This window comes from Sinocyclocheilus rhinocerous, unplaced genomic scaffold, assembly GCF_001515625.1.
Source record: "Sinocyclocheilus rhinocerous isolate Xijiao unplaced genomic scaffold, SAMN03320098_v1.1 scaffold988, whole genome shotgun sequence".
NCBI classification, from domain to species: domain Eukaryota; kingdom Metazoa; phylum Chordata; class Actinopteri; order Cypriniformes; family Cyprinidae; genus Sinocyclocheilus; species Sinocyclocheilus rhinocerous.
In genome coordinates this window covers 365865-377930 of record NW_015650363.1, presented here as the reverse complement: position 1 = coordinate 377930, position 12066 = coordinate 365865, and the positions used below count along the sequence as shown (strand labels likewise).

Below are 12066 nucleotides of genomic sequence, written 5' to 3'. Positions count from 1 at the left end.
AAAAATGTGGCGCTCCCGACATGCGACCTAATTTATATTTAATTCAATGATTCCTCTGCATACCACTAGAGGAAGCTCGCATACCACATTTTGAGAACCACTGACTCAAATCGACATAATTTTTAAAGGGGTCATATGATGCGATTTCAATTTTTCCTTTCTCTTTGGAGTGTTACAAGCTCTTGGTGCATAAAGAAGATCTGTAAAGTTGCAAAGACTAAGGTCTCAAATCCAAAGAGATATTCTTTATAAAAGTTCAGAGTCAGGCACACCTACCTAAAACGGCTCATTCTAACACGCCCCCACATGTCTCATTCATTTAAAGGATTTGCCACTGATGATTCAAACGCGAGTTTTGGGCAGTAGAGTAGCACTTGTTGTTTGTCATTTCTCTGATCACAAATGCAGACAGAGTTTTATGTTTACGCGGCGCGATGCAAAAAAAAGTTATCTGTCTTTTTTATGTTATCTGACTAAAAACTATTCATACTTTAAACTATTATTATTACAGTATTTATTTAAAAAACGTAGAGTGCCTTAAAAATAATTATCACAACACTGGTAAAACAGGCTTACACTGATTTTCTAATCCTCCGAATTACACTCATCAATCCTGTTTTTATTATCATTATCATTCAAAAAATGAATAAATTCAGAACAGGATTAGAGTAGAATTCTATTTTAAATAAGACAGAAATATTTTTTTCTACAACAGCAACAGTAGTGTTTACAACAGCAAAACCACCATGCCCTGTAAACTCAATAATATTAATAATAATAATAATAATAATAATTAATAATTCTGTTTCTAATTCCAGAGTAATTAAGAGGTGCAAAGAAAACATTCTTTAACTTTTTTTATTGAATTTTTGCAGACATATAAAAAGGTATTACATCAGTTACAAAATGAGATAAGGTGTCTGATTAACATTCTTTAAATTTTCAACTTAAAATGGTCTTTTCTGTTCTGTGTTTCTTTTTCAAAACTGCGTCACGGCATTTGCTGCTGTATCAGTACAGACGCATCCGTTTCGATACACATATCAGCAAGGAGCACAGCCCTATTTAAAGCCTTGTTCCATGTGCCTCTTTTATAGCACCTGCCCCTCCAAAGGTCTCTGCATGGCCCTGTGAATATAGGCTATTTATATGTCATATGTACATTTGCATAATTTTTTTAATAAACTCTGTGCTCTTTATATACAAATATATACCCTAACATCATTAGTTGATAATATGTGCTGCTTGAGCCAGAAACTGTCAAATGGTAATGCAAAATGAATTTATATATTACAGGGAAAAAAGCAATTACTTATATGCTTTCATCAGTTTGCACAACTTTTTTCTTAATATTATCTTTTTCTTTTGTTTTCTTAATCATTTTGACATTCAGAAACATGATAACAACAGCACAAGCCATCAGCACACATGGGATTATGATTAATTTATAATGATGATTGGCAGGCAGATCTTGCTGCTTGCTGCTTGCAACTGAGGCTTTGTGCAGTCTAAGCACAAAAACAAACACACAAAAGTTTGAGTTTTTAGTTCACATCACCATTTCAGAGGAATTAAAATCCTAACACAAATGGTAAAAATTAAACAAATGTCTGTTTCATTTTTTAATGTGTACAGCTTATAAATAAGGGAAATCATTTTTTGGTACTTCTCCTTTGTACTTCTCTTAAAACTACAAGTGGAGTCTTCAACAACATTATAAGGAAGTGCACTGTAAGGGGGAGGGAGGTGGGGACAACATTACACTTTGCATTTTAACATATACTGAATAATACTCTGTATTTCCTTCCTGAATGTAATGACCCAGTGGAGGCCATAAGGTGCATCTGTAAATGCCACAGTCTACTACTGAACAGTCACAACCTTGTACCAGGTGATTCTCCTGTATTTTACACCTTGTTCAGTGTTAGCTGGACATGATATTTTAATCCAGTGGTGCTTCTTTATTGATACTAACAGGTGAATCAACTGGACTGAAGGAAAGAAATTATAACAACATTTGATGTATTTATGAAAACGCACTTAAACAAGCTTTTCTGTTTCGGAGACGGGAACGCGGACATTTCTGTAGCCTAATGTAGGCAGTATAGTTTATTTTCTCTTTAGTATTTACGCATTTCTTCCTTTCTTGTACCTTTTGCAATTAGCCTATGCAATAAATTAAGTTGTACATATGCATAAAAACATTTTCTACTTACAAATTATAAAGCAAATGAGCAGCTTGATCAGTGTTTTGTTTCTTGCGCTTTTTCCTGTATAGCTTCTTCTGCAGAACAGAACCGAAAAACTCCGAGATGCGATCTCGTTGGTCGATTCGACAAACACTTTCATTTTTACATGTTCTTGTTTTATTTCATTTAATCCAGTTATATTTGCAAAATGACGCCCAGTAAATGTTCACTCCTTTGGTGTTATGATAATTTGCTTAATTATAACAAATAAAACAAATAGGTCTACATAGGCCTACAGGTTGTAGTACACATGTTATTTAAAACACACACACACACACTGGTATTCCTGTCATTATGGGGGCATTCCGTAGGCGTTTATACTGTACAAATTGTATTTTCTATCCCCTTACCCTCAACCTACCCCGCACACAAAACTTTATGCATATTTACATTAGAGGTCGACCGATGTGTGGATCACACTGGCCAATACCGATTAATCAACCGATAGTTTTTTTTTTAATAGTACTTTATTATTGCTTTACCATTCTACTATTTAAAAAAAAAAAACAGGACTGAACCATACTTTGTAAATTACTACAAATATTAATATTAAATATTAATTACATATTGATCATTGGAGTTATAGTTCATAGTTCATTAACTAATGTTAACAGATGCAACTTTAACAATGTAAAATGTATTAGAAAATGTTGAAATTAAAACACTAACAAGGAAAGTGTTGCCATTTCCTAAAAACAGATGGCCATCTTTAAATATCTACACAAATGCCGTAGCATTGAAATTGCAAAGGGTAAATTAAGGGCGATTGGGACATACGATCAAATGGGACAGAATAACTATACAGAATTTATTTTCTCATCTAATGAGTGAAAATAAAAACTTTTTTGCTGAGCCCTAGCTGTAAGACCACATAATTAAAATGGGATGCCCTCATTGGTGTGACATCATGTAGGTGGGCAGGGCAGGCTTCAAACAGGAAGTTGACAGCGAAATGCATGAACTGAGGAAAATTACATAAGCTTTTGCTAGTTTTCATAATAAGGTCCTAAAATTGTCATAGATACTTTTGATGGAAACATAAATATGATGCACCGCTTCTACAAAATTATGGGGCCACCCAACATAAATCATTTTTCAAAAAAAAATGTTTGTACCTGAAGCATTTATTATAATTTTTTTTTTTTTTTGTCTATTTGATTTTTATATGTTTTCAATGACTTTTGGACTTCAAGCCTTTTACCTGTTACATGTGTTGTATTGTATGAATTGTGGATGGATTTATGAACTGAGAAATAAAGTTAAACAAAAATAAACATCATGATGATGATGAACAGAATAGAATGATGATGAACAGAAAAGGAAATATTGCATATAAAATTATTTCAAAGTATGAACTAACTTGTGCAATACAGTAAATATTCTTACACTACTCTAAATCAATGAAAACAAAATGTGTTGTCCCAATCACCCAAACGTGTCCCTATCACCTAAATGTTACCAAAATGTATTTATTTATTCATTTATTTACTTATTTTGGCTCAGTTTACAAAAAAGTGTACGTCACACATCCTTTCATTATAATATAACATTGTTTCCTCGTTAAATGGGTAGTTAACATCTTCAGTATTACAGAAATGTATCATGTGTTGGGCTGATGTTTTTTAATTTATGGCAAGAAACCTTGCCCCAAATGCAGCGACTATATCCCCTGCTACCAGCGGGAGCCAAACAGTACGCACAATAGGCAGGGCCGCATTAAGACCTCACTGGGCCCCATAGGCTATGGCTTACTGCAGCCCCCATATATATTGTAGTCAATGGGGACCAGAAACTTTCTGGTTACGAACATTCTTCAAAATATCTTCTTTTATGTTGAGGAGAACAAAGAAATTCATACAGGTTTAAAACAACTTGAGACTGAGTAAATGATGACAGTAGGTGGTTGAACTATCCCTTTAAGATCTTATCAATGCCAGGATCTCATACAGCCTGCTACTCATGTTATCTTTAACTACTAACGTTCATTTAAGACAAAAAAATGACTGTGTTTATGAGTATACTCGCAAAGACGGGCATTTTGGCACACAACTATGTGTTTGAACGTTTAAGCACAAGGTGCAAAAAAGAACTATCAGGCTGAAACCGTCTTAACGCGCGCACTGCGCTACCAAAATGAATTCTGCTCCTCTGCTTAATGTCCCTGAACAGTTTAAAATTTTATTATGCTTTTTCACTTTTTCAACTTTAGTTAGTCTGTAATGTTGCTGTTTGAGCATAAAAAAGATCTGCAAAGTTACAAAGCTCAAAGTCCACTTTAAAAGGAGATATTTTATTAACACACACTGGCCCAGCTAACCAATCACAGCACATTTCGCATTTCAGAAGGCGGGCTTTCATTTGATACAGGAACTATTCGAGCCGTACTGCCAGACTGGGGAGAGAGGTGTTGTAATATTGTAAAATTTGTGAAAAATAATGTGTTTTTCGAACAACCTAGTATGAGAGCCTGTTCTAGGACACCCCCAAAACAAAATCAAGAGACTTTGTAAAAGAGCATAATAGGACCCCTTTAAATGATAAGCTTACATCATGACGTGCAAAGCGATTGACATTTTTTCTACCGGGTTATCTCCCAACCCTTGAGCGAATATATAGAGTTTGTTCAAACACAAAAAGCAATAGTCCTATACGTCCATCAAGTTAATAATCAAACTAACCTAAAATCTTGATTGTTGAATATTTATCCGTACATGAAAATATGATCTATATAAATGATTTATAAATCTAAATCTATATTGTATAAACAATATTTACAACATATGAATAACCCTTAAGATCCATAAAGTACATACATTTGCTACAGACAGTAAAAATATTTACAGAGGATATACAATTATAAAGTACGAGGGAAAAAATGTAAAAACAAACAAAATGCAACAGTGTGCAGCTGTAGCACAGGCCTAATAAACTGCAACCCTCCATGACTCTCCTCTCCCTCAACAGCTATAGAACAGCCCCCATTATAGCCTGTCCCTCTTCCCCTAGGAATAGACCATAAAAAGTATAAGAATAGCAAAACCACACAGAAATAAAACGGATCCTATCAAAACAACCTAATGGTGCGAACAACCCTGTAAATGTTTACAGGCTTGGACTGTTTTAACTTGGCTAATGGATGTGTAAAACTAAAATGACCCCATCAGCTTTTTGTGAACCTCAATCTTTCCAGCTTGACCTTCCAGTCTTGCTTCCCCTTACTTCCTGTTTTCTTCTTAGTGTTCTAAATATGACTCGATCACACACCTGTGAAAGGAAATTTTATATCAGCCAGGCTTCAAAAGCACTGAAACACACACCAAAAAAACATTCTCCCACATTCTCCTAGCAGTCAGCGTGTGATTTGTCATTTCAATAATCTCTGAAATCTAAAGGATTGTCAGTCTTTATAGCAAAACAGTCATTGTCATCAGCAACAAATTTGAAGAGCTGAAATGCACACACAGCTGCAACATTGTGTTTTCTACAACACCCTCACAGGATTCTGCAGAAAAAAAAAAACATTATTTCCTGTGAAAGATACAGTGCAAAATCTTTGTTGGGGGGGATTTGTAAGTGAGGGGGATTCGTGTGAAGCTTATGGGCCTCACTGTCTCTGTTTCCTGTTATGCAACAGTTTCTGGAGAAGCTCAATGCAAAAACAGGTAAAATATGTTTGCTGTCGGTCTGTGAGGTGCGTGTTTAAATATGCATTCAGCATATTACAGGACCACCGCTTTTTAATTGAGAATCAGGCCAGAAACACTTTGAAGGGTTGTGGCATAACCATAAAATGCCTAAAATATCTAAATTAAATATCTAAATGATAGTTTTGTCAGCTTTTAGGAGTAGACTACTGTAACATATATATGGACTCAAAACAGACATGAAGCGTGTCTCATTTTGAAGGCTGCATCCTCTGGAGGTCGCATTTGTCGGCCGCATACTTCATTGAGACTGCCACATTTCAGAAAAGTAACTATTTCATTGCAAAGAAATACATTTCAGTAATTTACTCAGCACAAAGTATAACAGATCATTTTATAACTGTTACTTTTATGAAATGAGACATCCCAAGACGTATGTGGCTGACAAATGCAACCTCTGGAAGATGCAGGCTTCAAAATGAGACACAGCTCGTGTCTGTTTTGAGGCCATCTTTATGACACATGAATGGACTGAATGCCACAAAGATACATTTGTTACTTTATGAGGTCTTCAACATGGTTAAAAACGTCAGATTTTGTGCTTGTTCCATACTATACATAATCCAATGAAAACAGACATGTTGGCCTTTACTGTACGGAATAAAAAAGGCTACTTTATTTTTTCAATTCCATTTTTCACATTTTAAATATTTATATCTCGCAGAGTGACTTTATTTATCACTAGTGTGGCTTTATATTTTAGAATTTGACTTTATTATAAACAGGCTTCAAAAGATTGGGGTCAGTAAAATTTTTGAATGTTTCTTGTATGCTCACAGAAGCTGCATTTATTTAATAAAAAATATAGTACAAACTGTAATATTGTGAAATATTATTAAAATGTAGAATAACTTTGAGTTTTCTATTTTATTTTAAAATGTAATTTATTCCTGTGATGACAAAGCTGAATTTTCAGCAGCCATTCCTCCAGTCTTCAGTGTCACATGATCCTTCAGAATCAGAATCTATTCGAATATGCTGATTTGCTGCTCAAGAAACATTTCTTATTATTATCAATGTTGAAAACAGTTGTTCTTGTTAATAACATTGTGGAAAATGTAATATTTTTTTCAGGATTCTCTGATGAATTATAAGAACAGCATTTATTTGAAATAGAAATGTTTTACAAATGTATTTACTGTCACTTTTGATCTAAATAGAAGTAATAATTTCTTTAAAAAAAAAACAATTAATGGCCTCAGATTTTTGAACAGTAATCTAAAATGGTCTGAATATTAATTGGGCAAGCACTAATTTAATTTGTTTGATGTTCGTGTGAAAAATGCAGTGCAGTTTGTTTCCTGGAAATCTCTTTGGGTCTTTTGATCGACTGATTGGGACTGATATTATACTCACCCCCACAGTTATAATGCAAAGAATGACTTTGGTCATGCTGATAAGAGAAAGGCCAATGACAGCCCAGGGAAAAGTTAATTCTGCTACAGCAGGACAGGAATCAGCGGGGATCGTGGTGGTGATGGGATAAACTGTGCTCACATTTAAACATTCTGAAAATTAAGAAAACCATTATTTGTTTAATGGGATACATAGTTTTCTGAGATCATACATGCAATTATAAATATAATAAGAGGTTTAATCATAGGCATGGACTTTAAGATGCTAGAGTACTGTTTTGATGACACCAACATAAAGAATATCAATATCAAACAGATTTTATGGAGAATGAACTAGAATGACTGGGCTCTAAATTACCTGAGATGTTCAATCCAATTAAAGAATGGTCATTTCGACCTCCAACCTCTGCAGCCAGGTAGCATTTATATTCTCCAGAGTCTGAAGAGTGCACATTATGTAACACCAGGGTCTCTTTATTTCCCAGAGAAACAGATGTTAAGTTATTATAGTATGTATATTCAAGGTTTTTCTTCTTGATGATAGGAAGACTCTAGAAAAGAAAGGCATGGCTTTGTTAGGGGATTTTGTTGTAGTGTGGTGTTTTCTGGTTGGACAGATCGACCAGGTCAAATGACAAATGGTATGCCTCTGAGGTGCAGAGGATGCTACTCATCAAAATAAATGCTTTGTTTGCTGGCTAACCATCACTTTGCATGCAGCTTTCTTTTTTTACTTTCAAAATCCTTTACACAAAGAAAAAAAAACTGATAAACTGCACAACCATTGCAATAATGTCATTTAAGTCAATCAGTTCAAACAAAGGTAACTCACCTCTGCTTTATACCACATGACGTAACGGTAAGTTTTTGTTCGGTCAGTAGCTTTACAAGGAAGTCTGATGATATCATTACAGTTACCCATAATAAAGTCCATGTCTTCTGATGTCCCACAGTGCAATGCTGCCATTGCAAACAATAGCAATTCTGCAAAGAGAAATACATAATGAAAAGTAAACATGAATCTAAAAGTGCATATTACATATACAATCTAATAGTATATATTTAAATAATAATTAACATTAACAAAAATGCTGTTTGAAAGTTTTGGGGTGATAAAATGGCTCCCTATAACGTGGCATTCAGTGCTTACATATTTTTTTTATATTCTCTGTGATCAAAGCAATGCTGTATATCATTTGGCTCAGGCGGGCAACTGAAACTGGCACTACTTTCATGTCTCTCATATCATACCACAAATTCAGTTTTTTGTTGTTGTTTTTTTTTATATATATATACATATGCAACTGGCACCATCTTGCGAATGTGTTATCGATTGTAGTACAAATGACCTTTAGTATTAAATGGATAGTTCACCCAAAAATGAAAATTTGTTATCATTTGCTCACCCCCATGTTGTTAAAAATCTATATGAATTTCTTTCTTCTACTGAACAAAAAAGAACATATTTTGAAGAATCTTGGTAACCAAACAGTTTATGGACCCCATTGACTTCCATAGTATATTACACTTTGTGGAAGTCAATGTGAAAGTCAAAGTCAACCAGCAACTGTTTGGTTATACCAACATTATTCAAGTGTTCAACAGAAGAAAGAAACTCATACAGGTTTGGAGCAACTTGAAGGTGAATAAAGATGTGATTAGTGAACTATCCCTTTAACATTCCTATAATGTTTTGTTGCAGTCTTTGTTGAAATGTCCAGCTGACTACATTATCCCTTACATATCGATACAACAAGGATGTTGTAGGCATATCATTTTGTTGACTATGTGTCCGCACATTCTAAGTTTAAATTATTGTCCCAGCACATGTTAAAAACTTTTAAGGATTTACTTATGTTATATATAACTTTAAATTTTATGTTATAATAAAACATTTTATGTTATAATAACTTTAAGTTGTTTTTCAACCTTACGCTATATCTTATTTTATACCACTAACCTACTACAGCTCAAATACATTTTTTTAACAGTCAATAGAAACAACACACACAAAATGTATAGGCTGGAGTCAAATGAGGTATAAATATAATAAATCACCTATGTTTTAAGGTACAGTGCATAAGTCAAACAAGAAAAAAAAAATATTTAGTGTTCTAGTGATTTAGAAAATAGTATTCATAAAAAGATGGATTTTTATTTTAAGTATTTGTATATATAGTATTTAAAAGTTAAAACCTTTAAATTACCATGAAACATCATTCACAGACCCGAAAGCATGTACAAAATACTGATAGTTTTGAAGAAAAAGATTGTCCTCAACTCTATCCTCAAACTCATTTCTCTATTTAACAGAACAGAGAAGTTACGAAAAGAGAAGAAGACTAAAGTGAAACTAAAGTGAATGAAAATATTTTTACTTGTGTGTCTCTATTTCAGCCACACACACACACACACACACACACACACACACATATATATATATATATATATATATATACACACTCTAAAAAATGCTGGGTTGTTTCAACCCAACTTTGGACTAACTATGGACTAACCCAGCTGTTGGGTAAAATTTTTTTATTAAATTTTTAACCCAAAAGTTGGGTTAGTCCATATTTGACCCAAAGTTGGGTTGAAACAACCCAGCATTTTTTTAGAGTGTACATATATTACTTATAACCATTTAGGTGTCAGACTAAATGAAGCATACAGGAGGCACTCAAAATGACCACACAAACCGATCTGTGAACCTAATGCTTAAATTAAATTATAATATCAGAATTATTTATTTTGAAGTATTTTTAAAGTAGCCTATTAAGTCTGAAAGAGGAAAGTTTGACCATTAAACTTCAATGAGTTAAAAGTCAATTGTTGTTAACATAGTCTGATATTTTGTTGTTATTAATAAAGTCTGATATTTGCTTACCTGAAACCTTCAGATTTGTCATTTTGAGTTCTTTACAGTGGGTAAAACACAGCCATCAGTGGATAGGGGTAACAGTTGTTTATTATCGCTATTAAGCTACAGCGGAAATTAAGCGTCATCAGTCTAACGACTGTGAGGTGTAAAAATTCAACTGTTTCACGGTCTCATGCATGTCTCAAGTCTGCCCTCTGGTGTGAGTGGCATGATGATAAACAGAAGCTCCGAATAGGAAGAGGAAGACACAGCAAAAGGGTTGTGATTACGCCATCTGGATTAAACAATGCCTGGGCTACTTCAGGACGGACACAATAAATGAGAGGACAGCAGGGGGAAGTGAGAAAGGAGGAGAGACTCTGCTTCATGCAGAAAACTATGCATACTGGAATCTATACAAAGATTCTAGTTTGTAGCTCGGCCTTTATAAACCCAAAGTTTCAGCATCTGCTTGTTAAATGTTGTGCAAAATTACAGTGACTAGTTACCATACTGCATACTGTATATCCACACTGAATAGCGACACTGTGTGCGTATGCAGTTATAATATGCACGAGAGATTGCGAGATTCAGAGAGTTTTGCATATTTGAGCAACAGTCTTTAGCTGTTTGTCAAAGTATATGCAACACTCTTATGTCAATTTGTAACTATTTTATGCTTTGGCAAATTAGTGGCATGAATTTTTACGATCTCATTTGTACATTTTCGTACAATCTGCTTACGCCCCACTGACAGGTAGGTTTAATTACCTTGTTTTGTTTTTGAAAAATCGATTGTGACTTAAAATATAATACAAAATAGGAACCTGTGTCTTTCGGAGCATGCGCAAAACGTTAAAGCCAATCGCAGTCCGATCTGGGGCCAGTTGCATAAACATATTCACAAGAATATCAAAGTCTTTCATTCTACTAATTTAGCAATAATGTGACGACGCATGCATTCCCACTGCGTCATAAATAAATTTGCTATTTTTTGTTTTATTTTGCTGTTTGTGTTGTTGTTTTTGTTAGCACTTTAGTTACTTGTTTTGTAGTGCTTAAAGTATTTCTTTTTACGTAAAATTAGGCTATAGCAACTCATACTAAACTTCACCACACAGCACGGAAAACACCCCGTCCCTTTGATCACTTGCAAAAAGTTATAATTTCATTACAGTAATGTACAATATTGCCATATATAATGTACGTTACAAATTATGATTACATTTATGAGTCCATCATGATTAGCATATGGATATAAGCTAGTATAGTACAAGAAATACTATAGTATAGTACAGCAAATTAATTTGTTTGAACTGATTTTACTGTACAGATTTGAAAACAGAAAAGAAATTACTGTTTTACAAGATACTGTTTTTGACTATTTATGAATTTGGCATTTGGATACCAGTGAGATGTTCAACTACTATTCATTAGTTGACACTTTCAGAAGAAAAAAAAACTGTCACTGTGTCGGTACCCTAAGGTACAAAGTCTAAAAGGTACATCTTAATACCTTATTTACCCCTAAATGGTACATAACAGTGCCTTAAAATACATATTAGTATTTTAAAAGTACATTAGTACCTAAAGTCTACATATTAGTACCTTTTGAAAGGGTACCGCCACAGTGACAATTTTGTATCTTTTTTCTAAGAGATATGTCTATGTACATGTAAATGTAAGGAAAGACAGAAGAGACTAAATGAGTTAAACAAGAATTAATTAAAGAATAAACTCCAAAAACCTCAAATGCATTAGTACCACTAATGTTTAGTTTGCAACATTTGTTTGCAGGTTCCTTAAAAATGTTTTGGTAGTCATGGAGATATTGGCTTATATTATTTATTTTGACTATCCAGTCATCGATGTGCACATGTATTTGTGTGGGTATGTGT

General features: G+C 33.9%; 1 protein-coding gene across 1 annotated transcript; it reads right to left on the bottom strand.

Annotated features, from left to right (window-relative positions):
* Positions 1 to 5183: 5183 nt before the first annotated feature.
* On the bottom strand, positions 5184 to 10248 carry LOC107711832 (uncharacterized). Its single transcript, XM_016516875.1, has 5 exons — positions 10196 to 10248; positions 8141 to 8292; positions 7667 to 7859; positions 7310 to 7461; positions 5184 to 5513 (listed from the first exon to the last, which is right to left on the bottom strand). The coding sequence occupies exons 1-5, from the start codon at positions 10215 to 10217 to the stop codon at positions 5427 to 5429; spliced, it is 606 nt and encodes a 201-aa protein (XP_016372361.1). The 5' UTR covers positions 10218 to 10248; the 3' UTR covers positions 5184 to 5426.
* Positions 10249 to 12066: the final 1818 nt, after the last annotated feature.